Raw genomic sequence first — 27,846 nt, forward strand, 5'->3', positions numbered from 1 at the left:
CCGTGGCCCCCCGCTGCCCTCCCGCCTGAGGGGCGCCCGCGCCGCCGCCGCCACCATGAAGAAGCAATTCAACCGCATGCGCCAGCTCGCCAACCAGACCGTGGGCAGGTAGGGATGGGGATGGGGATGGGCCGCGCCCTGCCTGCCTCCTGCCTGTTCCGCAGCATCTTCATCCTGCCCTCTCCGTACCTCCTTGCAGCACCTGCTCCCAGCCTGCAGCTTCGGCTCCCATCGCATGCTCTGTCTCCATCCTGCCTGCACCCTGCCTGCCCCACTGCCCCTAACTCCACCCTTTGTCAGCTCCTTTGCCTGCTTCCTGTATGCCCCCTGCCACCCCACTGCACCTGCTTGCCCCTGATCCTGTACCCTGTCTGCTCCCTGCCTACCCCACTGCCCCTGCCCATCCCATCACTGCCTTGGCTGCTTCCTGCCAGCCCCACTGCTCCTGCTCCTTTCATATACCCTGCCTGCTGCCTTCCCTCTTCCTATTGCACTTGTTCCTGCTCACCCTACTGCCCCTGCTCCGCAGCTTGCCACTTGCCACCTGCCTGCCCCATTGCCTATGCTCCCAGTCCTCGACCTTCCTCCTCCCCCATATGCCCCTTGCCCTGCTGCCTGCATCCTGCCTGTTCCATGCCTGCACCCTGCCAACCCTCTGCCCACACCATGCCCCACAGCCCCAGTGCCCACATCCTGCCTGCCCCACTGTCCCAGTGCCCACATGTTGCCTCTTCGTAGCCCCATTCCCTGCCTCCTTTTCTGCCTGCAACCCCAGCCTGCACCCTACCTGCTTGTTAACCCCTGCCTGTCCCCATGCTCACACACTCTGCCCTCCTTGCCCTGCCCCACACCTTGCACCCTTTATCCTCTACTTTCCTGCCTGCCCTGGCTCTCACCCTCCCTGCCCCTGCCCATTTTCTGTGTCCCAGGGCTGGGCTGCAGGACACCCACTGTCTGGCTATCCCAACCCTCATGCTGTGGGGTGCCCCACTGGTCTGCTCCCCACAGTACCCATGAGTGGCCTCCCATGGGGTGGCTGGGAGGTGGGGGGGACCATGCCCGTGTGCACCGATGCACGGCCAGGCCCAGGGTTTGGTGGTGGCTGTTGTGTAATTCCAGGAGATTTTGCAGCTGGATGGGGGAGGGATTTATTTTTTCCTTCGTGGCATTGGGCATCAGCACAGGCAGGGCTGGGCTGTTGGGCTCAGCATTCGTTCCCTCCTGGAGCCAAACAAGGGCTGACAATCCCCTATGTGCCCTCTTACCATGTCCCCCATGGCAATAGGGACATCCTGCTGGCTCTGCATCCTCGGCCAGGCTGGTGGCGATTGGTGGCAGCAGCTCGTGAGCGGCAGACAGGCAGAGGTCTGGGATGGTGGCAAGGCACCAGCTGGGGCTGTGCTGGCTGGGCAGGAGTGCGGTAGCAGGATCACAGTGCAAGACCGTGATGTGGGAATGCTGTTTAGGAGCATGCTGCAGGAACATCGTGTGGGATCATGGTGCAGGGATGTTGTGAGGGAGCGAGTGCAGTGTGGGAAGACAGTACCGGAACACCGTGTGAGAATATCGAGGCAGGAACATGGCATAAGAATGCGGTGCAGGAGTGTGGTTTGGGAGCATGCTACAGAAATCTGGTGCAGGAGCATGGTGCATGAATCTGGCACAAGAGCACAGTGTGGGAACACAGTGCAGGAGCACAGGGTGGGAATTCGGTGTGGGAGCACAGTGCAGGAGTGCAGCACAGGAAAGCAATGCAAAAATGTGCAGGAGTGTGGTGCTGGAGCATGGTACAGGGAAGGTGTCACAGGGACCTTGGTGCAGGAGCACTGTTAGACTGGCTCTTGCATCCTGTGGGGAGTAGCAGGAGGAGGCTGTTTCGAGGATTGATTCATTTTCTCCTTGCATCTTTGCCAGGCTGGGTTTGCTGTCCGGATGCTCTGAGGAGGTTTGACATGTCTCCCAGCTGGGGCTGTGGGGCTGCAGGGCAGGGGTATCCTCAGATCCCACCACTGCCACATGGGAGACACGAGCCAGGCACTGCACACATGCCCTGGCTTCGAAATGGTGCCGCTGTCAAGGTGCTGAGCATCTTTCTTCCCGCATCCACTGGGGGCCGTGCTGGGTTCCTGCCATGGCTGACTTGCAGCCTGGGGGGTGGGAATGGTGGCTGCTGGGCCGGGAGTCCTTGGCCCCTGAATCCCACAACCCCTGAACCCCTATTCCTCTTTGGGGCTTGCCGTGATGCTGGCTTGTGACGAGCTCCGTTGGTGCTCTCGGGGCTGGGTTTAACAGGGATGAGGGTTTATGGTCCCCTCTTTGCTCAGTGCCGGGATGGGGCAGCTGGAGCCTCTGCAAGGCTTGGTGAGAGCTCAGGGATCATCCTTGTTCTCCTCCTTATCCTTCCTCCTCAGCGTGGGAGGCTCTATTGGTCCCCATTTGGAGCATGGGCTGATGTTTTATCCTTTTTCTCCTGAGCCATGAGCAGCCCTCTCCAGCCAGCTGGAAACAGGGCATAATAAAAGGACATAGGGAATAATTAATGGAAATAAGGAATGATTAGTGGAAATAGGGAATAATAAAAGGATATAGGAATAATAGATGGAAATAAGGAATAATAATAGAAATAAGAAGTAATTAATGGAAATAAGGAATAATTAATGGAAATAGGGAATAATAAATTAAATGGGGAATAAGTGGATATAGGGAATAATAATAGAGACCCAGTATACATGCACTGTATCCCTCTGATGTCTGAGGGGTGTTCCCTCCGGACCACCATCTGTGGGTGCCAGCACCCCAAGGCCAGGGCTGGGGACTGAGGGGCTGGATGCAGTCCTGGGGCTGGGGTCTGCCCTGCACTGGGTGTCCCTCGGTGGTGAAAGGGGCACCGGGGATGGTTTGCACGTGGTGGTGGTGGCATTCAGCTGATGTCACTGCTGCCAGGAGCTCCTGCTGCTGCTGGCATGGCTGCACTCCCCACACTGATACAGGGAGCTGGGTGAGGACTGAGTCCCACAGGACATTGGGGACCGTGGTGACCTGGCCCCAGGCACCCTGTGGGGTGTGCAGAGGGAGGCAGGAAGGGAGACTCAGTGTGGCTTTTCCTGCTTTTTGTGGTGAGGTTTCCTTAAAAAAATAGAAAGGGAAGAAAAAAGGCAGCCGAAAGAGAGAAAAACCCATCTGTAGGTGTGGGGGACAGGCAGGGGACAGGCAGGAGCACCACTTTCTTTTTCCCTGTGAGGTGACTGCACCTGAGGGACAGGGCTCAGCTGGATGATGGGTCAGGTTGAGGGTCAGGGGTTAGGATCAGGGTCACAGTTAAGGTTAGGGTCAAGGTCAGGATTGAGGTCAAGGTTAGGATCAGGTCAGGTGAGGATGCTGAGTGCATTTACTTACCTTTCCAAATGCAGTCCCACCTCCATTTCCTGGGTGCTGTCACAGCCTTTGCTGCTCCCCTTGGGGTGCTGGGGCTGCAAAGGGAGCTCCTGGGTCCTGTGGGAGAGCAGAGCACCAGCATGTGCTGGGGAGTTGACATCTCATCATGTCACCTCATTTCATTTAATTTTATACTTTTTATTTATTTGTAGTTAATTTTATTTTATTTTTATACTTATTTTTTATTTAAATTCATCTTATTTTAATTTTTATTTTACATTTTCTTTTTTGTTTTTACTTTTGGTTACTATTTAATTCTTTTTATTTCAAAATTCTATTAAATTTTGGCTTTTTATTTTTAGTTTACTTGATTTTTTTACTTGATTGATTTTATTAACTTCATTTGACTTAGGTCATTTCACTCTTTAGAAAGAACTGAGGATGTTCATTCCAGCCCATACTCACGCTTAGTACCCAACCTCCAGGAGAATTTCTGCACCTAGCCTGTGAGGGACCATCATATTCATATCTGTGGGGTAGAAAAAGGGAAGAAAAGCCAGTAAGTGGCTGTAAAACATTCTGAAGAGGCTTTCTCAAAGTGCTTTTATTTGTATTTCTCTCTGTTTCACGGGGTGAGCCTGGGGAGCTCCCACCCTTGTGTTGAGGTCACAGGATGATGGGTGTGAATGTGCTGCAGTGCTCACTCCAGCGCTGGAACGGCCCTGGAAATTTTCCAGAATGGGCTCAATATGGGTTTTTCCCATCGGGAATAAAACAGGTGCTTGCAGCCATGTGCAGAGCAGCATGGCTGGGTTCCTGGATGGCACAGCAAGTGATGGAGGACACCAGAGAGGATGCTGTCAGCTTGGGGTTTGGGTTTATTTCCTCTTGGTCCTGTCTGAGTATCCCATGATGTACCCCTCTTACTGGGGGAGCACAGTGGCATTTTGGGCTGGCCGTCAGCTGGGGGCCTCTCAAGGCAGATGCTTTTCCAAGCACAAGGATGTCTGCACATAAATATCAAACTTTTAAACACCAAGGTTTTATTCTCTGTGCAGTAAGAATATTCTGCAAGAGAGTAAGAACATTTTATTCTGCCTATGAAAGAAGGATGGAGAGAATAAAACATTGCCTGGGATTTTCCCAGTGGGATTTGCAGGAGGGAATAACATGCTTTAAAGAGCTGGGTCCAATGTCTGCACTTTGGGGTGCCAGCAGCTCACCAGAAGAACATCCCCCCAGGTTTTTGGTTTTGCCGAGTGCCGCCGGCAGCATCCTGGGGATATTTTTATCTTCCTGGCAAGGCAGCAGCACTGACAAACTGCAATATTCCTGGAGCAGACTGAAGGTTTCATCCTTGGGCCAACAGCTTCAGGGCCTGGAGCTCTGCAGGGGCCCCTCTGTGATTTTCAAATCAGGAGGACTGCAGCATGGTCAGGATGCAAGCGAGGCAGGAGGTTCCTCTGCCTGGGATGATCCAGGAGCGAGGAGCAAAGGGCCCTATGCATCCCATGCTGAAGGGATGCTGATGCAGAGAGCTCGCAGCCAGGAAAGTGGCAGGAGATGAGAAAAAGAGGCTTTTCTGCCTTTAAAATTCTGTCCCCCATTTTACTGATTCTGTTGGTTTTCCCAGCAGTGGGCAGGACTGAGGAAAGCTGGACCAGGCCTTCCCTGCCTGTTTTATCCTGCTTTTCCAGCCTGGCTCAGCCATAGCTGGGCGAGCTGCGAGGGGCTGAGCCCTGGCACTGGGCCTGATGGGGGGCATCACTGACCTTAGCTGTGTGTTTGGGACACGGGGACTGTCACTGCAGGTCCCCCACCAGGTTAGGGTGGGCCCAGGTAGCATTGGAGGAGGTGCTGCTGGGGCTGTTTCACCTTGTATCACTGGATGCTGCAGCTCGGAGTCATCTCCCTGGGGGATCTGAGCAGCGATTTGAGGATATAAATATTTGACGTTTCATTTCTTGTCTGCTCAAGTTTTTGCTGGTGAAAAACCTTCAGCTCCAATTGGCCTCAGCCATTTCTTGGTTATGTGTTGTCACACTGTGTGTCCCTGGGGATGTGGATTGCTGAGATGGCAGCAGAAGCTGGGAACAGTGCAGTTCTTAGATCAGCATCTGGCTTGGTGATGCCTGGCACTTCCAGGGGTTGCCTGGATGAGACCTGAGGAGCTTTCTGCTCCATCTGGCACAATCGATGGATGCTAAGTGCCTTATCTGAGTTGTGTGGTTGAATCTCACCAACCTCACCTCTGAGCCTGAGGGGGGTCAAGGACCTTGACTGTTTTGTGGGTACCAGCCCCCAGGCATGTGTGATGGCACTGGAGGGAGGCACAGGCAGGACCAGTATGGAGCTGGGCACCATTCTCAAGCCCGTATGGGACCTTGGCACAGCTGCAGCCATGGGAGTCAGCACTGCTGATGCAGAGTGGCCTTGGTGGGTTCTGCCTCCCTCTGCCTCATGCAGCTGCAAGGCTGGTTTTAGACTGGAGCAAAGAAAAACCAGAGGAACTGGCTGGTGCCAGTAATGAACTAGCAGTGAAACAGGTGTTTATGTGGTTTTTCTGTAGTGTTCTATGAAATAGTCTCGGGCATCCTGCAGTGAGGGGGTGGCCAGGGGTGGGGGTGAAAAGGATGTTTTGAGCTGAAAGTGTGAGCCAGAGGGTCCTTGGGGCACTGTGGACACACTCTGCCTCTGGAGATGCATCCACACTGGGTGAAGCACTGCCCACCCTCACGTGTGGTGGGTTTCCCATTCATTGGGAAATGCTGTGAAATCCTTGTCATGTTTTGAGCTTTTCTGGCTCAGGGTCAAATCCAAAGCTGGCGGCTGATTTTCTTGGGTGGTTTGAGCATCAGAGGGGAATGGTGCTGAAACACTGGGGAGGCATCGTGATAGATGATCCAGATGGAGATGTCTGGCATCAGGAGATGCTTTGCTGTAGGTCCCCAGGTCAAGGCATTGAAAGCTCATGTAGTGTTTGTTTGGAAATCAACTTAATTTGCTCAATTGATGTTGTTTTCTGCTGGCAGCAATTAGGGTTTTTTTTTTCAGAAGCAAAGGCCTGACCAAACTGTAGCTGCATCCCCTGCTCGTTTGCTTTTAACTCTCCATATTAATTATCCCTTTTCTCCCAGCTGTTTGCAGCGATGTGCGTGTCTGGTGCTGACTGAGGCTGAGGATTGCCTATATTTGTGCTGAGAATAACAGCTCCGGGGTAAAAACCTGGAGAGGAATTGGAGGAGAGGGCTTTTAGTTGCTTAAAGGAAAGATGGAATAAAGCATTGAAAGCTGGTAGTCCTGGCTGCCTTTCTAAGGGTTCCTCCAGCAGGACATGTGTAGCTCATAAGCATGAAGTTTTGAGGGATTAGGGAAGAGCCAAGGAAACTGGGGGCTCCCTGCACTCCTCTCTTGGGTGCTGCTGTTTCCTGAGGTCACCTTGCATGCATCTGGTTTCCTGGAGAGGTTGTGTCCCTGTGCGGGAGCCCCAGCTGCATCTGCCTGGGGAGTCATGGGGATGGAAATACCTCCCTGAAAATGATTGTATGAAAAGAGTTGCCCAAAGCTGGTGCTGACTTCAGCTGGTGCCTAGAGGAGGTGTTCTGTTGCTGCCACCAGCTGCCCTGAGGGTTGGGCCCTGGGATGCTCCAGCCACCAGACAGTCACTTCCCTGGACTCTGCTGCATACATCAGACCCTTAAGCATCATTTGTGGGTCTGGGGTTATGGGGCAAGCACAAAAGATACCTGAACCCTGCCAAGGCATGATGAAGGGTGGGCTGATGTAGTCCCCCAGCTGCCCCAGGACATGGCAGCCTGTGTCATAGGGCAAGAAGGGGTAAAATGGGAGTGCTGGGGAGGAACTGGGGAATGCCAAGAGGGACTGGAAGATGCAGGGGGTGGGCTGAGGAATGCCAGGAGGGGCTGGAGGATGCTAGAGAGGAACTGGGGGGTGCTGGGGATGAGCTGGGATGTGCCCGGAGGGGATGGAGGGTACCAGGAGGAGCTACAGGATTCCTTGAATGGGAGCAAGATGCCAGGCTGGAAAAGGACATCTTTGCTGAAGTCAGACACGCTTTCTAGCATCAGTCATATCCAGTCTGGTTCCTCGTGATGCTGCTAATGGGTTTCTGTGGATGGGTTTTTAGAAGCACCTTTGTGATTTGGGCTCCAAAGTCCCACATGCTCTGAACTAAGCCCTTGGGAGCAAACCGGGAGCTGGGGTTCCTGCTTCCTGGGGAGTTTAGGTGAACGGTCCTCCCCAGGGATGGGAGGGCAAGGCCAGAGAGCTAGGGGAGGCAAGGGGATGCACACCTGTCCTCAGGTGTGATGCTGAGCATGATCTGGGAAGGGAGCAGAAAGCATGAACCAAAAGGTTTGTTGAAGAAGAAAGGCTGAGCTCACTGGAGATGCTTTGCCAAGATTCTCACAGAGGTGCTGCCATCCTGCCCCCAGAAAAGGCAGTGGGATCATATTTTTCCATCCCCTAGGGAAATCTCTTGATACCAGAGAAGTGGCACTGGGGCACCAGGGTGTCCTTGAGCATCTCTGAGAGCTGGCAACGGCTCAGCACCCAGAAAATATCCCCCAAGCAGGATGGAGCCTGGGGTGTTCAGGGAGCCTCTATTGCCTCTTGCTGCTGTCGTCGTCTGCTGCAGGTTTGCTCATAAAACCAGATAAGCTCCTGTAAAACCATATTAACTTTAGGCTGAGAATTCAGAAACATAAGGAATATAATGGGATTTTTCCTGGTGGCATTGTAGCACGGAGCTGCAGTGCAGCGCAACATCGGAGAAGGAAGAGGATGGTATTTGTTAGTCTTTACATGCAAAGTGTCCATGAGGGGCGGCTGGTGCCCAGCCGCAAAAGGAGAAGACAAGTGGAAACATCACTTTTGGTGGATGGTGGTGCAAGAAAGGGAAATCTTTCTTTCTGGGAAGTCTAAATTTCTGGGGTGCAGAGCAAGAGTCAGGATATTTGCTGGTGGTGGCTGCACGTGGGTGTGCAATGTTTGCCTGCATTCCTGACACCTCCTTCTCCTTCAGGATGCTAAAACAATCTATCCTGAGCCAGGACAGGGAAGCAGGATGGTCATTGTGTCTGTGTTGCTGGATATTTCCAATCCTGTCCATAAATGATATGCAGGAGAGGAGAAGAATCTGAGCAGCTCTTGCTCCTGGGCAGCCAGCACATCACTTCTGTGTCATATGGAAGATACCATAATACATTCATTTAAATCCCCCTTTTTTTTAAAACAACTAGAATTAATTGGAGGTCATTTTAAAGGTCAACTTGAATCAGACTCTGGGACAATCTTCATACACAAACCAGATTTAATGCAGTTAATTTACATTTTTTTAAGTCTTTAGATTTGATGTATTTGCAGATGACCCCCTAGCCCAAACCCTGCCCTGGCTGGCACTGCTGCTGGGCTGGGCTCACTCTTTGAACCTTGCTCTGCCAGTGCTTCCTCCTGTTTCCCCCTTTTTCTGTATTTAACTCAGTCTTTAAAGATGAGAAACCAGCAGAGAGCAACCAGGGCTCAGGCAATAAAGGTACTTTTTTAAGAAAGGTGAGACCACTGAGCTTTCATTTTTGTCGACAAACCTGTACGGACTAATTAGCCAAGCCACAGCTCTGCCCAAGAGCATCTTGATAGAGGTAATTTTTCAAAGAGAGGTGATGCACTGAAGTTGTAAAAAAGCCCCAAGGAGATGAATAAGTGGTCTGGATGTGATGGCTTAAATAAGCCTGAGCAGATCTGGTGAGGAGCAGTGCAGGGGCTTGGCAGGCAGGATGCTGCAGATCTGTGCATGGCGGAGGAGGGTGTTGCTGTGGATATGTATCTCTTGCATCCCTGGTGCTCCTTGCTAGCAAAGACAGTGGATGGATGACACAAGCTCTGGAGTGGTAAATCTGGCTCTGAGGAGCAGCAGGGAGGGTGATGATGAAGCCCCGGCAGCTGCTGCAGAGATCCAGTCGGCTGTGTCCAACTGAAGAGGCTCAGTCGTGCAGACGGGTTGTGTCCTTGAAATTCGTGTCACCGTCATCTGTCGCCCAGCACAGCCCAGGGAGCTGCTTCCTTGCGAAGACACGCTGCCTCCCTCTGCAGCATTGCCTGCACCCTCCCGGGAGTTTAGCATTCCTGCTCTGCTGCGGAGAATGAAAAAATAAGGGGGAGATTGGGGAGGACCCTAAACTGGTATGGGATGTGGCATGCTCACAGTCAGCTGTGAAGATGCTCCATCCTTTGTTTATTTAGAGGATGAGGTGGTGGCTGGTGGGACCAGAAAACCTTAAATCACTGGTTGCATCCAAATGGAAAAACACATTTAGCAGTGACTGGTGCTGCAGCATGCAGTCATGTGTGCCAGGCCCTTCACCAATGCTTTATGTTCTTTCTTGTCTTGCAGGGCTGAGAAGACAGAGGTTTTGAGTGAAGATCTCCTGCAGGTGAGGCCCTATGCAGCTGGTCTGACCCGTGCCTGTGGTGCTGGATGCAGCAGCAGTTCCGTGCCACAGTGTCCTGCAGTGATGAGATGGGCTGGGAGGAGGAGGGGGTTGGGAGCATGAGAAGCAGCATTGCCTCCCTCCCACATGCTTTCCCAGCCCTTTTGCAGCCTGGTTCTCAGGTCAGCTGCAATTGGATCCAGTTTTGTCTCTGCCAGGATGGCAACCTGATACGGCTGGACAGATTGCAGCCGGGTGCCTGAGGCTTCTGTCTCTGCTGCAAAACCTGCCCTGGGGATAAGATGTGCGACAGCAGGATACAGTCCCCAGAGCTGATGGTTGGGAGACTTCAGCAAAACAGCCCTGGCCAAAAATCCTCACGTGGTGCTGTGGAGTGTCGGCTGTGCTTCCTACACACTCCACGGAGGGGGATGGCTGAGGAAGTGCCAGCAAAAGGATGTGAATTCACAAATCCATCACTGAATTCATGAGGTTTCTAACTCACAGGCTGTCTAAATCACTGGGCATTGATGAGCAAAGCAGCTGTCTGGCAGCAGTGAGGGTGCCCAGCCCTTGTCCTCCATCACCACAGGCATCCCCTGGTGTCAGCCAGTCCAGCTGCTGCTGGAGCCTCCTCAACACCTGGGGCTGGGAAAAGTCCAAGCTTTTTGGTCTCAGCTGGCGTGTTTGCAGCTTGGGAATTTGGTCTGTGTTATTGCTGTCAGGTAGCAGGTTCTGCAGAAACAGACAGAACCTGTGAGGATGCTCCTGGCAGGAGGCTGTGACCTGCAAGTGACAGTAGCTGCAGAAAGACCTTTAGCTCTTTCTGGCCACAATGTCCTGCTTGTGTTGCCCTCACTTGTACCTAATGACGCTGCTTCCAGCACACCTCAGGCTTTAACAAGAGCCATGTGTTAGCCAAAAATACGGAGAGGGTTTGGGTGAGTCATCACTAGAGGAGCTGGAACCATGGTGGAAGAGAGTACAATGGAGCTGTTTGCAAATGTCCCAGTGAGATGCAGAGCAGCCGCGGGCAACAGTTAATCCCTCCCTCCTGCTGCTTTGCCAGGGATTCAGCAGCTGTTTCCATCCTGGCTGGGGCCAGACTGTGCAGGGTAGTGCATGGCTGGTCACTGGCACTGGTGAGAAATAGCTGGTGGAAGTGGCCACATGGGCTCCCGGGGCTTGGGGTGTTGGTTTGCTGTTCATCAGCACTGTCCTTGCGGTGGCATCTGAGCCACCAGCCAGCGGGAGTTGGGGGTTTTTATCACAAAATGGTTCAGGTTTGAAAAGGTCTTAAAGCTCATCCAGCTCCAACCCCTGCCACAGGCAGGGACCCCTTCCACTGGAGCAGCTTGCTCCAAGCCCCTGTGTCCAACCTGGCCTTGAACACTACCAGCGATGGGGCAGCCACAGCTTCTCTGGGCACCCTGTGCCAGCGCCTCAGCACCCTCCCAGGGAAGAGCTTCTGCCTAAGAGCTCATCCCAGTCTCCCCTCAGGCAGGTTCAAGCCATTCCCCTTGGCCTGTCCCTACAGGCCCTTGTCCCAAGCCCCTCTCCAGCTTTCCTGCAGCCCCTTTAGGCACTGGAGCTGCTCTCAGGTCTCCCCTTCAGGAGCCTTCTCTTGTCAAGGCTGAGCCAGCCCAGCTCTGGAATCAGCCTGGCTCCAGAGCAGAGCTGCTCCAGCCCTCACAGCAGCTCCGTGGCCTCCTCTGGCCTCTCTCCAACAGCTCCAGGTCCCTCTTGTGCTGCTGCCCCAGAGCTGGATCAGGACTGCAGGGGGGGTTCTCCCCAGAGCACAGCAGAGGGCTCTGGGAGTGCAGCTGCACACAGGGGCTCTAGGCTCAAGCTCACACTGAAGCAGGGTCATGGGGAGCTTCTCATCAACCAACACCTCTGCATCCTTTCTCTCAGGGCTGCTCTCAATCCTGTCTTCCTAAGAGATGGAGATCTTGCTTTCCTCAGCACCAGTGCTGGTGGCAGGGATGGGCAGGGTGCAGCAGTGACATGGCCACCAGCAGCCAGAGAACATGTGAATAATGAACCTTTTTTGCTTCAGATTTAATTTTTGCTGTTTCTTCTTTCAAGTTCTGAGGTCCCCGTGGCCCTTCAGCACCAAGAGTTAGATCCTGCTCTTGGAGCCACCCAGTGACATCCCAGCACTTGGTAGCACCAGTGCTGACACCAAGTTCATGGCTGGCTTTGGCAGCATGGCACAGGGGATTTTTACACCTTTTGGGGATATTTTAGTGGGGAGGGTGGTAGGTGCTGCCTTGTCTGGGTGCAGACTGAGGAGTCACTCATGTTGGCAAGGGTCTGTCTCCAGGGATGGTGGGGAGCCCAAACCCTTCCGGGTGTGTATCTGATTACCTTCAGTTTGGCTCCTTTAGCTACGTGTACACTCACATATGTGCCCTTCTGAACATCAGACCCCTTGCAACATATACATGGATGTGTGTGTCTGTATATATATATATAATTGATATAATTTATATATATACATATTTCACCTATATGTTGAAAGGCACATGGTATGTTGCAGGGATGGCAGAGGCTGCTCTACCTCAGCCAGGATTCATGTAGATCTCTCATTATTTAAATATATATGTAATATTTTTATAGAGATTATATCATTCTATATAAAACATTACTAAGATGTATATCATTATAGTGGTGGGGGGTGGCTCAGCTCAGGAGTTGCCTCCTGCCTCAAGGACTTGCTGCAGGCTCAGGAGTTGTCCCTGGCAGGGAGTAGTCATTTCTTCCCCCAGATCATTTAAATATTTCTGTTTTTACAGATTATTTGCCCAAATGTTGAGGTTTCCATGCTTTCCCTGTGTCTCTCAGCTTTGGTTTTCAGCAGATCTTCTTTGCTGACATTTAATGACTTGTCTTGCTGATTTTGGGGATGAACTGCTTCATTTAATCAATGCAGAGGCAATTAAAGCTATTTGTAGGCCCAGGTTAGAGTATTGGCCAGTTTGGTTTGTGGCAGGGTTCAGCTGGGACAGACATCTCCTGCCCTCACCCCAGGGGAGCAAAGGCTTTGGAGGCTGGTCCCATCTGGCAATCAGCCTCCCTCAAAGAATTAGGATGGAGCAGCATCAGTCTGGTGAAGCCTTCCCCTGCATAAAGCATCCCTGCTCTGGGAAGGGGCTGGGCTCTGGGGCTGTTGCATCAATGCAATGGCAATTGGAATAATTTTGATTGAAAGTCAAGGAGTTCCATATGGCCCTACACCATGGGTGTGGGACCAGGTGGGATACCCTGGTGATGGACACCGCTGCATCTGCAGGTGGAGAAGCGCCTGGAGCTGGTGAAGCAGGTCTCCCACAGCACCCACAAGAAGCTGACAGCATGTCTGCAGGGCCAGCAAGGCGTGGATGCTGACAAGCGCTCGGTGAGGCTTTGGCAGGGCTCTGAGGCTGCCGGGCAGGCAGCAGCATGGGGCTGGCAGATCGAACCAGAGCCCTCTCTTTGCAGAAGAAGCTGCCGCTGACGACACTGGCACAGTGCTTGATGGAGGGGTCAGCTGTTCTGGGCGATGACTCCCTGCTAGGGTAAGGGGGGCATGGGTCTCCCCGGTGCTGTGCCACTGCTGGGATGCCGCCGCTGGGAATTGCTGTAGTTCCTTGTCTATGATGCCAGATAACTGGGGCAGGGCAGGAAGGGAAAGGGGTTCATGGTGGTGTCAGAGGGGCTGGGATGGTCATGTGATCTCAGTAGTCCAGGGGTTTTAGTTATTCTTCTCCTTGTGATAAAATGGGACCCTTTTAGTCATGTAGGGTAGAGTGTAAACTGTATACCATCATAGAATCCCAGACTGGTTTGGGTTGGAAGGGACCTTAAAGCTCCTCCAGCTCCAACCCCTGCCACAGGCAGGGACACCTTCCACTGGAGCAGCTTGCTCCAAGCCCCTGTGTCCAACCTGGCCTTGAACACTACCAGCGATGGGGCAGCCACAGCTTCTCTGGGCACCCTGTGCCAGCGCCTCAGCACCCTCCCAGGAAACAGCTTCTGCCTAAGAGCTCATCTCAGTCTCCCCTGTTCTGGCAGGTTAAAGCCATTCCCCTTGGCCTGTCCCTACAGGCCCTTGTCCAAACACCTTCTCCAGGTTTCCCTGTTAGGCACTGGAGCTGCTCTCAGGTCTCCCCTTCAGGAGCCTTCTCTTGTCCAGGCTGAGCCAGCCCAGCTCTGGAATCAGCCTGGCTCCAGAGCAGAGCTGCTCCAGCCCTCAGAACATCTTCATGGCCCTCTTCTGGACTTACATATATTTATAAAAAAAAGTGTGTGTGTATATATGTATATACATATATATATGTAAAATAATAAAACTCCATGAAATTTCAGACTACAATTGGTACAATAGTTATGGAATTATATTTTCCTAACACCCAAAGTGCCCATGGTCCCCCATGTGCTCTGGTCCCTCCAGCCCTCTGCCAAGAAAGGGCTGTCCTGCACTGCTGCCAAGACCCACAGGGGCTTGGAGCCCCGTGAGCACAGGCTGGGTGCCCATCGCTTCCCCTGTGTGCCCTTACAGGAAGATGCTGCGGCTGTGCGGGGAGGCAGAGGACAAGCTGGCTCAGGAGCTCATCCACTTCGAGCTGCAGGTGGAGAGGGACGTCATCGAGCCCCTCTTCGTGCTGGCTGAGGTGAGTGGTGGTCGGAGATCCCTGTGTTGGGTGTCGCTGTGCTGGGGGCTCGCACCCAAACCAGCCTGTGGGAAAGCTGGGTCTCATGGCTTTGGCAGCGTATTTGGTTCCTGGCCCCAGTGAGAGGTGTTCCTCTTTGAGGCTCTCTGATGCTTTGCGGGGGGCAGTGTTTGCATGTGCAGCAGGGCTGGGTGATGGTCCTGCTGGGCTCTTTTGCCTGCTCTTGCTGCTCTTGCTCTTTTCTGCCATTCCCAAAAAGCAGAGCATTAACAGTTATTCCTCGCCCATTTTTCTCAGTTCCAAACAAAACCGTTGTTGTTTGGGAGGGGTTTTTTTCCTGCTTCCCCCCTGCTGCCAACTTTGTCTTTCAGTTTTACCCAGTGCATCTTTTTTTCCCCTTTTACATCCGGCAGAATGTCCTTGGCTTGGTTCAGATTTTGTCTCCCCCAGCAGAAACAAGAGCTCTGTCATACTGCTTGTGTTTGGGACTTTCAGCCATTACCAGATCCTTTGGCAAACCATCCTGTGCATGGCCTTTGCATTGCCACCCCCAAAAGCCCTTTTCCTGCCTTCATCCTGCTCCCCAGTGCAGGAATCTTTGATCCCCCAAGGATGCTCCTCTCAGGGGTGTGGATTCTGTGGTCGGGGCTGTCAGGGGGTGGCACAGCCCGGGTGGGGACATGGAGGAGGGGCAAGCTGTGACATCTTCCTAATAATGTTAAAGTAAGGAGCTGCATCTTATCACCCTGCTTGTACCACCCCAGCTCCAGCATTGCAGTCAGGCATGACCTGTCCCCAGCGTCTCTCCGGGATGTGTATCTCCTTCCGTTCCCATGTGTTTCTGCAGGTGGAAATCCCAAATATCCAAAAGCAGAGGAAGCACTTGGCAAAGCTCGTGCTGGATATGGACTCCTCCAGGACAAGGTAGGAAGCGGCTTCAAAACTGCTTTATAAAAACTAAAACTAACCAAGGATGGGTATTTTTTACCAGTGCCAGGGAGGGCCATGTCACTGTGTGTCTTGAGTTCAAGCTCTTCAGTGAGCTGTGATTTCTCATCTTGTCTGCAGGATCCGTAGATCACTTTTCCTTGCCTGCCCTCTGCAGAAAAAAGTATTTCTTTTCTGGCACAAATCTTTGTTTTTAACTCTTTTCCCTGTCTTGGTGAGTTCTTACATAATGCAGAGTCAGGTGCTCCTATCACTGTAGAGTACCGCTGGGGTGGAGCAGGCATGGCCCTCAGGGTTGGCTGCTCTTTGGGTTTTGCCTGGGGACATCCAGTTGGCAGGCTCTGGGGAGAGCTCTGGGAAGTGTCTGTAAACCCCAGTGTCATGTCCAGGCTCTCCCACTGCCTTCCTTTCTCCTCCCGTTTGGATGAGATGCATCCTTCTGAAAATAATTGTGTAAGGAGAACCCAGTGCTTGCAGCTGGTTGGGACTGGGGATGTTTGGGGTTGGGAGTAGATGCTGCCTCCCAGTCTAGGTTAAACTATCTGCATGGTGCTGAGCACTGGGGACCACGGTGATCTTGGCTAAGGGGAGTCCCTGGACTGCCCTGCTGCTGGGATCCAGGGCTCTGTTGGGTCCCTGTCCCTCGCTGTGACAGCTCTGCCCTCTCTGCAGGTGGCAGCAGTCCGCCAAGTCCTCGGGTTTGGCCAGCAACCTGCAGCCCTCGGGTGCCAAAGCCGATGCCCTCAGGGAGGAGATGGAGGAGGCGGCCAACAGAGTGGAGATCTGCAGGGTACCTGGGGGATTGCTCCTTGCTGGCATGGGGGGACCTTGGTGTCCGAGCACCACAGAAAAGCCTTCAGTATCTCTTCTTACCCCGTTCTTCACCCTCTCCTTTCCCTATTGCCCATGATAAGCCCTTCTCCAGCCTGGATGGTAACAAAAAAGCATAAAGCAGCCTGGTGGCAGTGGGTGATGCTCACCAGGCCAAGAAGGACATCCCTGGTTCCTGTGTCCCCATGCTCCATATTCTGCTGGAACCAGAGAGCATCCCATTCCCAATGGACCCATCCCAGCAGGAGCCACTGAGCTCAGCACTAAGTATACCCAGTTCTGGCACAGAGACTTGCAGGAAGTGCCAGCACATTCCAAGCTCACCTGTTGCACCCAGTCGCATCACCCCCCACAATCCCACAGGAGCATGGCCCCCCAGCTGGGTATGCTGGGTGGGAAAAGTGTCTGAGTGGGAGGGGATGCTGCTGCCAGAGCCTTCATCACAGGCTGCAGGAGTCAGCAATAAAACTCACAGACAATTTTGTGTGGTTTTAAACACCCCCAGGGCAGAAAATGCAAAGGCCCAGGCAGAGCTGGTGCTGCAGGTGTTGGGCAGGAGGTGGAGCTGGGTGCATCTCTCAAACCTGGCATTTTCCTCCAGTGGTACAACCAGAACCTGAGTAGCCTTTCAGACAAATCCAGCCCTGAACCAGTGCCATCTCCCCCATTTTAAAGCATCACAGCCCCACACGCCCAGCAATTTTCAGCAAACCAGCTCAGCCAGGTGCTGCTCCCATGTATTGACTGCACTGATGGTGGATGTTGCAGCTGGGACACGCTCACAGTGTTTTAAAACCCTGGTGATTTTCCTCCTGCTGAGTAAACCAAGGGAATTCTCAGAAAGGAGCAATTCAGGAAGCGACAAAATCTATTTCGTGAGCGTGAGGACAGAGAGACTCATGTCCTGGTGCTGAGGGGCTTGTTACAATGCAGAGCAAGAAGAACTTGATGCCCCATCAGTCTGGTCCACACCAAGTGGTTGGGATGCTACCAGCGGCAGTGAACACTGCTCTGCTGCACACCAATTAGCCCTGGGGTTAATGAGCCACTTGCATGCGAGGACCAATGTAATGAGGTTGTGGGATGAGAAAACTTGAGGTTTAATTTGTGCCATTCAGCCCATCAGGATGAGCAGCCTCTGGCTGACAGGTTGTCCCCAGGTGACTGTCACATGCAGGGAGCTCCTTGCAAGTCGCTGGCTCCTTGTGGGCTCTGGAAGGAAGACAAGGGAGGTTGAGGATGGGCAGAGAGCAAACCCCCATGCTGCTGCCATGTATTCAACATGCCAAGCATCTTTCGAGTGGGTGCTGCAGTGTGCCACACTGCGTATTGGCTCCTGCTGTGACCAAGCTGGTCCCTTCTGGTGGCCTCCAAAAGGGCCATCATGGTAGCATGAGGGCAGAATGGATGGGACAGCAACTTTTTCTCTGCTCTCCATAGGACCAGCTCTCCGCTGACATGTACAATTTTGTGGCCAAAGAAGTAGACTATGCAAACTATTTCCAAACGGTAAGTGCCACTCACCCTGCGGAAGTGCTGCAGCGTGGCCGCGGGGTGACAGCCGCTGCCGTGTCCCCGCAGCTCATCGAGGTGCAGGCCGAATACCACCGGAAATCCCTAGCACTGCTGCAGAGCGTCCTGCCTCAGATTAAAGCCCAGCAGGGTAAGTGCCTGTCCCCTCCTGCGCACAGCACCGAGGGCTCTGCATCATGCCAGAGCCATGCAGGGTTTTGCCACAGCGATGAGCCAGCTCCAGCGTGACCCTCCGCAGCGTGGCACCTGATCATCCTCCCTTTGTTCCACCTGCATCCCACCTGCCTCAGCCCTGTGGAGGGCATCCCATCCCCATCCCACTTGGTTGTGGGAGGCAGGATCCAGGCAGCTTCATGGGGGCGGGGGAAGGGATCAAGTGCAACACTGGAGGTGGGAATTCAGTGCCATGGGGGGGGTCCTGGGGCTGCACTTTGCAGTGTGTCCTTCAGAGGAGCTGGGCTGGGAGGCCGAGGTCAGGGCCACCAGCATGGTGGCCCCAAGAGCAGCACATCCCCTGGGGCAGGGCTTGGGGTGCTGCTGCTGCTGCAAGCAGGGCAGGGAGTGATTTGTATTTTATTTTCTTTCTCTCGATCCCGCAAAATATTCCTGCCTCAAACTGTGATGGAAGAAGGGGGAAAATATTGCAAAGATTTGCCTGTGGTTGTTCCCCCGGAAAACGTTATCCAGCCCCTTTGAAATGTCCCGTGCGATGATTGGAAAACATTTTGTTTGGATTTCATCTTTAAAAAGCACTTTCCAAGCCGCCCAGGACAGAGGTGCGGGGTCCTGTTGTTTTAGCAACACCCAAATGGAATATTTTGCTGCTGAAATGCTGTGATCCAGGGGCCTTTTGGGGAGAGGGGATGCTGTATCCAGCACCATCCCCGCCATGTCCTCCCCCCCTTCTCTCACCCCCTCTGCCTGTCACAGAGGCATGGATGGAAAAGCCCTCCTTCGGGAAGCCCTTGGAGGAGCACCTGGCCGTCAGTGGGAGGGAGATCGCTTTCCCTGTGGAGGCATGTGTGACGATGCTCCTGGAGTGCGGCATGCAGGAGGAGGTGGGTCCCATTTCCTACCACCCTCAGCTGGGCATGGTGGAAGGGGACTCGGGAGCCTCCAAGGCTGGTACAAGGAGCTTGTCCAACTCTCTCCTGTATCCCCTGTGAAGGGTCTTTTCCGAGTAGCTCCCTCGGCCTCCAAGCTGAAGAAGCTCAAAGCTGCCCTGGACTGCTGCGTGGTGGACGTGCAGGAGTACTCGGCTGACCCACATGCCATTGCAGGTATATGCCGCCTCGGGGCTGGGGTTGGTGCTGTGTAGGATGGCGCATCCAGCCCCCAAGCACCAACTATGGGCTCCCAGGAGTGGTCATCAGTGGCACAAGTTTACTTGGAGGCCAGTAACCAGTGGTGTAGGCAAGGGGTTCATGCCTGATACAATCCTGATTGACACCTTAATTTGGGATGTGGGTGATGGACCCTCTGCAGGCTGGCAGATGACACCAAACTGAGAGGTGTGCTGCTGTCCAGAGGGACTTAGGCACAGTGGAAAGGTGGGCTGAGAGAGCCCTGGTAAAGTTCAGCAAGGGGAAGTGCCAAGTCCTGCCCCTAGGGAAGAAGAGCCCAAGGCACCAGGACATGCTGGAGCTACCCAACTGGAAAGTAGCTTGGCAGAGATGGCCCTGGGGGTCCTGGTGGCCACCAAGCTGACCATGAGCCAGCAACGTGCCCTTGTGGCACACTGAAAGTGAATGGTGTTCTGGCCTGCACTGACAGGAGTGATACCAGCAGGTGAAGGGAGGTGATCCTTCCACTTCAGAGCCTTACAGCAGGGAAATGGACATAGTGCAGGGAGCCCAGTGAAAGGCTGTGAAGATGGGCCTGGAACATCTTTCCTGGGAGGAAAGGCTGAAGGAGCTGTGACTGTTCAGCCTGGTGAGGAGAAGGCTCAGGGAGATCTCATCAATGGATGTACCTGCAGGGTGGGTGCAAAGAAGACAGAGCTCTTTCAAATGGTGCGCAGTTCCAGGACAATGGGCACAAACAGGAGCTTCCCTCTGAACCTCAGGAGACACTTGGTCACTGTGTGAGTGATCAAGGACTGGCACAGGCTGTGCCCAAGGAGGTGGTAATCTCCATTCTTGGGGATACTCCAAAGCCACCAGGACACAATAATGGGCAACCAGTTCTGGTGGTCCTGCTGGAGTGGGGGGTTAGACCAGACAAACTCCAGAGACAACCTCAACCCTTCTGTGATTTGTCCCAAAGCCTTTGAACAGTGAAAACACAATATACAGGAGACAAAGGCAGGTGCAGAAACACCATTCAGTGGCAGTGGTGTTCAGGAGCTGTCACCCACCAAGGAGCACAAACCCAGCCCACCATGTCCCTTTCCCCGGGCAGGGGCTTGAGCAGTGTTTTGGAACTCAGGTGAAGAAGAAAATAGGAACACAACCATAATCCAGGTGGTGGGGCCCTGGTGACACTGATGGGGGTGATACTGGTCAGGAGAATCTCTGCAGGAGTAGGGAGGAGTTGGGAAGATTCACATGTGGTCTCATCAAGCTTGCTGTCTTCTTTTTACCCCTTCTGGGATGTAGGCCCTCTCTAAGCAGAGATCCCAACCCATGGGGCTGCAATTAAATACCAGCCAGCTGCTCTCCTCCTGGTCTGGGCTTTCTGGCAGCTGCAGAATTGGACCCTGGGTTCCTGTTGACTTCAATGGGAACCTTTTTCCAGCACAAGTTGTGAAGGTCCAAGGCAAAAATGAAGGACAGAGACTAGGGTAAACACCTGATAGGGGCAAGAATGATGGATGGATTCAGGGAGGTGCTAGGAGGGACTAGCTGAAGGTGACAAGGTGGTTGCGGGGGGATCAGGCAATGCCATAGGCTCCACCAAGCCAGGGAAACTAGAGGGTGCTTTGGGATGTGAAGGTTGGGAGGGGTGGGAATCAAAATGCCAAGGAGCAAAGCCACTCAGTGCCCACTGCCTGGTGCCACCGGCAGTGCTGAGCCCTGTGTCCTTTGTGTGCTGCAGGAGCCCTCAAGTCCTACCTGCGAGAGCTGCCAGAACCCCTCATGACATTTGAGCTGTATGAGGAGTGGATCCAGGCCTCCAAGTGAGTCTGGGACATCTCCCCTGTTCCTCTGTAACACAGGTGTTAGCATCTTTGGTCCCCATGGATGGTTGGGGACCGTGAGTTATTTCTGACATGGCTGACAGTATTTGGGATGTTTCCTCCAGGGTCTGAGAGCCAGGAGGGTTCTCACAATGATCCTTGAGCACAGTGGGTCCCAGCAATGAGGGTGGCCATGATGTCCCCAGCATGGCCCAGAGCACACTGGCCAAGGTGGCTGAGCTTTCACAGCACCTTTCAGCAAGCCCTTGAGTGCTGGGCACTGGTGCTGTCTGGATGAGTGTGCAGACCCTGGGGGAGACCACTGGCCAGGGGAACTCCCACCTGTATTGTTGGTGTGTTCTGCACCGTGGAACCACCAAACCCACCAAGGATTGGGCCAGCTGAGGTGGCACCATCATGTCTCCTCCACTGAGGCAGATGTTTGCTGTAGTGAGATGTCAGGCATAGGGATGAGAGAGAAATTTCTCACCCACCTCCCCACAGCATCCCAGAGCAGGAGAAGCGGCTGCAGGCTCTCTGGAACACCTGCGAGAAGCTGCCCAAAGCCAACTACAACAACATCAGGTGAGCCTGGGGCCAGGAGGGCTGGGGAGCCGGTGGTGATGTGGCTCTGATATACCAGCACGGCTGGGCTCCGATTTCCAGGTACGTGATTAAATTCCTGGCCAAGCTGACCGAGTACCAGGACATGAATAAAATGACACCGAGCAATGTGGCCATCGTGCTGGGGCCCAACCTCCTTTGGCCACAGGCGGATGGGTAAGGTATCCGGGTGGAAAGTGAGCATGCCAGAGGGATGCTGGGGAAATGGTGGGGGGGGCCCTGGGGCCAAAATCCTGCCAGGAATAAAGTTGGACTGCAGTGGGGTGCTGAGCCCATCCCTGCTGCCCTGCAGGAACATGACAGAGATGATGACGACCGTCTCACTGCAGATCGTGGGCATCATTGAGCCACTCATCCAGCATGCCGACTGGTTCTTCCCTGGAGGTAGGCTGTGTGCAGTGGCTGTGGCGGGGTGGGATGGGCTCTGTGGGACATCAGAGCCGACCCTGGGAGTGAGTGCTGAGTTCCCACATTGATTTTTGCCAGCCCCCTCTGCCTGCCTTGGTTTGGGGAGGGGGGAGGCTCCAGCAGAGATCTGGCAAGACTCATCACACCAGTGAGCCCTACCCAGCTGCTCTATGCCCACCTGAGCATTCTTGCTGTGCCGATCGCCCGCCCCTTCCTGAGGACACAGGTCCCGATGTCCACTCTTCTCCTTTCTCTCCTTCAGACATTGAGTTCAACGTGACGGGCAACTACGGCAGTCCCATGCACATCAACCACAATGCCAACTACAGCTCCATGCCCTCCCCAGACATGGACCACGCAGACCGCCGGCAGCATGACCAGGCACGGCGGCCCCTTAGCGTGGCCACAGACAACATGATGCTGGAGTTTTACAAGAAGGATGGGTAGGGTCTTTGTGGTGCTGGGTTTGGGAAGAGGGAGGGGGTGGCATTGTCATTTTACACTAACAATCTTGTGTTTCTGTCCATGCAGCCTTAGGAAAATCCAAAGGTAGTGTATCCTCTGCAGCAGTGCTGGGAAGGTGCTGGGAGGATGCAGGGTGGTTGCTGGGAAGATGCTGGTACCTGGGGGAGGGATAGAGGGTGAATCCCACTGCCACCCCTGCCCTGTTGCCGTGGAGGTTCATTCCCAACAGCTCCCCAGTGGAAGAGGCATCTTTAGGGAGCTGGAGGGTGAGTGCTGAGAGCCGTCTCTGTCTCCCCCCAGCATGGGTGTCAGGGTGATGGACACCTCGTGGGTGGCTCGTCGAGGCACGTCTTCGGCGCGCAAGGCGGCCTCCACCCCCCCAGCCGCGCAGCCACCTGCACCGCCCTCAGAGCTGCCCCCCACGCCCCACTCACCCATTCCCGAGCAAGCACTGGACACGTCCGCTACCCCTTCCCCACCTCCCACCAGCTTTGGATTCCCCCCAGGAGCTGAGCGGACAAGGTAAGGCCACCAGCACCCCTGGGTCCCCAACCTGGGCATCCCTCCCAGTGTGTGCAGCAGCAAACCAGCCCCATGGCCGTGCTGGAGGCAGTGGGAGAGGATGCTTAGCATCCCCGGGAGAGGAGCAGTATCCTAGGGGCAGTGGGAGGATGCTCAGCATCCCTGCAGCCATCACAACATCACCATCCTGCTGGCCCATGGGAGTGGTGCTGCCTTTGTGGATTTTCCCGTGGGTCCCCAGCCTGGCTGACAGCTGGAGTGAATTTTGTGCTGGTGATGGAAAGAGATGCAAGGAAAAGCCTAAAGGAGCCCAGTGTCCCTTGAGCCCTTCCTCTGCCCAAGGTCTGCGTCTGACTTGAGAGGTCAGGTGGAGAAAGTACCCAAATTCCAAATTTCTGCCCCAGAATGGTGGGCTGGGCTCTGCAGCCATTTGTGAGATGTGCTGTGCTCCATGGCGCACCCATTGTTGCGGGTGGCAGCGCTGCATGGGTCATGCTGTGAGTCTGGGATGAGGTGAGGGGCTCCTGCCCACTCCCCGAGACCTTCACCGCAGCAATTCCCTGCCCTCCCCTCCTGGTGCTTCTGCTCTTTTATTATTTGTTTCTCCATCTTCTGGTGGATTTTTGCTGCCTTTTTTGGGGGTGTTTCTGGCCATTCTGCAGCAGGGCTGGGGGACCTGGCATCTTCTTGACTCCAGCCCCCCCATGCCCCACACACCAGTGGCTCCCCGGCCCCGTGCCTGGGCACAGGCCCCCTGGCTGGGCTGCAGCCAGAGCCTTCTTGCTGCTCTCCCCTCACCCTGGTGTCAGCCTCGCTCCGTCACTGCCCCCGAAGGGCTTTCCCTGAGCCCTCCCTCTGCACAGTGCTGCTGCTCCCCGAGAGCCGCAGGAAACGGGGAACCGCGCACCGGGGCTTGAGGGCGCCGTGGGGTGAGCGCTGCAAGTGGGCTGGGGGCTGCGAAACAGCCACTCTGGCGGGAGCGAGGCTCCTGGCGCTGCCTGCGGGGGGGTCGTGTCCCTTTTCAGTTCTTATTGCTATTAATTTAAAAAACAAATATGGTTTTATTTCATTTTACTTGTAATTTTTCCTTTTTTCTTGTTTTCTTTTTTATTTTTTTATTTGTTTACCTTGTCTTTTATTGTTTTATTTTGTTCCATTTTTGTTTTCAATTTTACATTCTTTGAATTTTTTATTTTTATTTTGCATTATGAGTTTTTGAATTTATTTTTAATTTCCTATTTTGAATTTATTTTCATTTTTATTAATTTATTTTTTTTTAATTATTTTCCCTTCCCTTTCATCACCTTCCCTTTCCCTTTTCCTTTCCCCTTCCCCTTGCCCTTCCCCTTACTCCTGCCCTTTCCCTCCCCACCTTCCCCGTCTCCTCCTCACCCTCCTTTTCCCTTCCCCTTTTCCCCTTTTTTACCTTTCCCCTCCCCCGCCCCAGCACTCTCGGACCCCCGGAGCCCCCCCCCGGGGCCGGGCAGCTCCACGGCAGCCCCGGGCCGGTTCCGACCGAGCAGAGCCCGCTCGCCCCGCGCAAAGGTAGGAGCGGGCCGGGGGGGAGCCGGGAGGGGTCCCCGCGCTCGGTGTGACCCGCAGCACCCTGACCCCCCCTTGTCTCTTCTCGCAGTGGCCAAGAAGCTGGCGCCCATCCCGCCGCGGGCGGCCGCGGGGGAGCCGGGGGGGGGGCAGCCGTCCCCCGGCAGCCTCTCCCCCACCCCCCCCAGCACCCCCGCCGCGTTCGGCCCCGCCGCCCCCCCCGGGCCCTGCCCGCCGCCCGCCCCGCTCCTGCCCCCCCCCCGCCGCCGCCGCCGCCGCCCGGTCCCGGCCCACCCCGAAGCCGCGGCCGCGGCCCGCCCTGCCCCCGCCGCCGCAGCCCCCCGCGGCCGCCCCCGGTCCCCCCCAGCCCCCGGAGCTGCCCCGCCGGGACACCGCGGGCCCCGGGGACGGCGCCGTCACAGGTAACCCCGGGAGCGGCGCCGGCACCGCGGGGGGGGCGGCTGCTGGTGGCCCCGGGGAGGGGGAGATGCCCCTGGAAAGGTGGCAGCAGGCTCAGGAAGGTGGCGGTGCCCGTGGAGAAGTGGGACTGTCACTGGGAAAGTGGCAGCAGCCTCTGGAAGCGATGATGTCCTCAGGAAGGGGGGTGATGTGCTCAGGAAGGTGGTGATGTCCTCAGGAAGGGGGTGATGTGCTCAGGAAGGTGGTGATGTCCCCAGGAAGGTGGTGATGTGCTCAGAAAGGTGGTGATGTCCCCAGGAAGGTGGTGATGTGCTCAGGAAGGTGGTGATGTGCTCAGAAAGGTGGTGATGTCCCCAGGAAGGTGGTGATGTGCTCAGGAAGGTGGTGATGTCCCCAGGAAGGTAGCATCCTCCCTGGAAAGTGGCAGTGTCCCCAGGAAGGTGTCAGCATCCCTGGGAAGGTGTGATGCACTCAGAAGGTGGCTGTGCCCCTCAGGAAGGTGGCGGTTTCTCTGGAAAGGTAGAACTGTCCCCTGGAAGGTGTTGATGTCCCCAGGAAGGAGGCATCCTACCTGGAAAGGTAGAACTGTTCCCAGGAAAGTTGTGATATCCCTGAGACGGTGGTGATGACCCTGGGAGGGTGATGATGTACTTAGGAAGGTGTCAGTGTCCCTGGAAATGTAGCTGTCTCCCTGGAAAGGTGGAACTGTCACCAGGAGAGTGATGATGTCCCCGTGAAGGCGGCATCCTCCCTGGAAAAGTGGCAGCATCCTGAGGAAGATGGAGATGATCCCCTGAGAAAGGTGCAGATGTGTTCAGAAAGGTTGCAGTGTCCCCAGGAAAGTGACAATGTCCATGGAAAGGTGGGACTGTCACTTGGAAAGTGTAAGTGTCCCTTGGAAGGTGTTGATGTCCCTAGGAAGGTGGCTTTATCACTGCCACCACCACGAGCCTGTGTCGCCGCTGTTCCTGCTGTGCTGTCCCTGTGCTTAGGTGATGTTCATGTCTCCATGTGTTCCACTGCCGCCTTTGAGGGGGGTGACCATAGCAATGCTTTGGTGGCATCAGGGACACCAGGGACACGGAGGCTGGGGGAGCATGGGGCCAGGCACAGCTGGGAGCTCCCAGCTCTGCCCGCACTGACCATGGGTGCTCCGCTCTGCCATGTGCCCAGCCTGCCTGGAGCAGGGTGGCATGGTGCGGGCACAGCAAGTCTCCAGTATCCGCTGAGCTGGGGCTGGTGCTCCTCGGCTTCTGCTCAGCTTCAGTGGCAGCTCTGGCATCGTATCCAGCATCCTGTGCAGTCCCGGTCTTGAACCCCAGCTGTTGTAACCCTGGCACAGCACCCTGGCATTGCCCCCAGGCACTGGTGCAGCCTGGACATCACACCCAGGCATCACAGTCTGGCATTGGTGGACCCCAGCATTGCAGCACACCCTGGCATTGGTGCACCCTGGCGTTGCACCCCGGCATGGGTGCAGCTCTTTGCTGGGTGCCCTGAGGAGCTGCTGCCCATTGTGGAGTGCCTGAGCTGGCCGCAGAGCCTGGCAGGCACAGGAAGGGGTGCTTTTTCTCAGCTGGGTTCTCAACAAGGGATGGTGGTGACACCGCAGCCTCGGGCTGTAGGTCACCCTGTGTCACTGTTTCACCCTGCAGGTCCCTTGGGAGAAGGGACAGCAGCACCACTTGTGCTCGGTGGGAGGGGACCAGAGCGTCAATGGGGGACAGGCTGTGTGCCGGTGTCACAGGCTCCAGCTCCGGTGGGGTAGCACCGAGCAGGGACAAGCGGTGACATCCCTGGTGGTGGCACTACCATGGTACCAGCCCTGGCGGGGTGTCCTACTGCCGAGCTCCCGCTGTGGTGTCCGCCATCACTCTGCCCTCCTGCAGGTCTGCTCCGTTTTGAGGTCCCCTCCCTCCACGTCCCCCCAGATGCCGCCCTGTGCCGGGACCTGCCGGAGGCACCACAGAGACTCTCGGGGCCAGGCCCAGCCACCCGGCCAGAGGAGGAGGAGGAATCGGAGAGCACAGCCCTATGACAGTGTCCCTGTCCCCAAGCTCATCCTTGCATCACCCAGGGGCCAGCACTGGCTGTCGGCACCAAGTGTCCCTGGCACGGCAGTTTTGTGTGGCAAAGTGTCCAGTTTGGGGGCAGTCGCTGTTTTTGAGTTCAGTTTTTTTTTCGCCTTATCCAGACTTTGCCTTTCAACAGGGTGCCTGCCCCCCCCTCCCCTGCCCCGCAGCACCCATGGTCCTGGGGTGATGCCACCATCTCCTCCGTGCCCTGATGGTGGGTACCACTGGGTACCAGCCAGGTGACAATGAGCTCGATGGTGCTTTGCAGTGGGATTTCATTTCTTCAGCTTCTGCCCCCTCCACTTGTTTGCTGGAGCAGGACGGGACCTGATCAGCAATAACAGGACGTGCCCCCCTCAGGCTTTTGGGGTGCCACAGGGGAAGGGCACGTGTCCCTTGGCACCCACTGTCCCTGTGGGCTGGTGGCTTTGGTTGTGCATGCAAAGACAAATTAACCTTTTATCCTTCCCAGAGAGATAAGAGATATATATCTATATCAGCAGAGATACATATACTATATATTTGTATCTATAGAGAGAAAAAAATATAGAGATTTGTTTTATTTGGAGCCGTTCTTGCCCACCCAGTGCCCAGCAGGAGGATGGAAATGGCCGTGCTTTGCCCTCTTCCCCTCCCCCCACTCCCCCCCCCCCCCCCCCCGCTCGCACCATGCCCCTTGCCCCAGGTGGGCCCCTGGGGGCATCAGCACCCCTAAAGTAATCAATAAATCCATGTGCCACTCACTGGAAACTGCCCAGCAGTGCTGGCGTTTGCTTAATGCCCATCGGCACCGGCAGCACCATGGCAGCTGCGGCACTGGGGGGCTTAGTGGGAGGATGGGGGGATGCAGGAGGGCTGGGATGCAGGAAACAGTAGGGTCA

The 27,846-nt window shown here is 55.0% G+C and overlaps 1 protein-coding gene across 1 annotated transcript; it reads left to right on the forward strand.

Moving 5' to 3' along the window:
• ARHGAP44 (Rho GTPase activating protein 44) lies at positions 1–27,551 on the forward strand. Its single transcript, XM_034067758.1, has 20 exons — positions 1–108; positions 9,788–9,827; positions 13,120–13,224; positions 13,308–13,384; positions 14,368–14,479; positions 15,327–15,403; positions 16,100–16,217; positions 17,699–17,767; positions 17,840–17,921; positions 18,722–18,849; positions 18,960–19,071; positions 20,828–20,909; positions 21,414–21,494; positions 21,576–21,689; positions 21,826–21,917; positions 22,204–22,384; positions 22,707–22,928; positions 24,376–24,473; positions 24,562–24,710; positions 26,659–27,551. The coding sequence occupies exons 1-20, from the start codon at positions 56–58 to the stop codon at positions 26,926–26,928; spliced, it is 2,262 nt and encodes a 753-aa protein (XP_033923649.1). The 5' UTR covers positions 1–55; the 3' UTR covers positions 26,929–27,551.
• The last annotated feature ends 295 nt before the right edge of the window (positions 27,552–27,846 follow it).

Source organism: Melopsittacus undulatus, chromosome 11, assembly GCF_012275295.1.
Source record: "Melopsittacus undulatus isolate bMelUnd1 chromosome 11, bMelUnd1.mat.Z, whole genome shotgun sequence".
Lineage (NCBI taxonomy): Eukaryota > Metazoa > Chordata > Aves > Psittaciformes > Psittaculidae > Melopsittacus > Melopsittacus undulatus.

Excerpts from the sequence above, each read along its gene's own strand:
- ARHGAP44 (XM_034067758.1), top strand. The coding sequence starts at position 56 with ATGAAGAAGCAATTCAACCGCATGCGCCAGCTCGCCAACCAGACCGTG. Across the intron at positions 9,828-13,119 it reads TGAGTGAAGATCTCCTGCAG|GTGGAGAAGCGCCTGGAGCT; the intron begins GTGAGGCCCTAT and ends CTGCATCTGCAG. Across the intron at positions 22,929-24,375 it reads CCAGGAGCTGAGCGGACAAG|CACTCTCGGACCCCCGGAGC; the intron begins GTAAGGCCACCA and ends CCCCCGCCCCAG.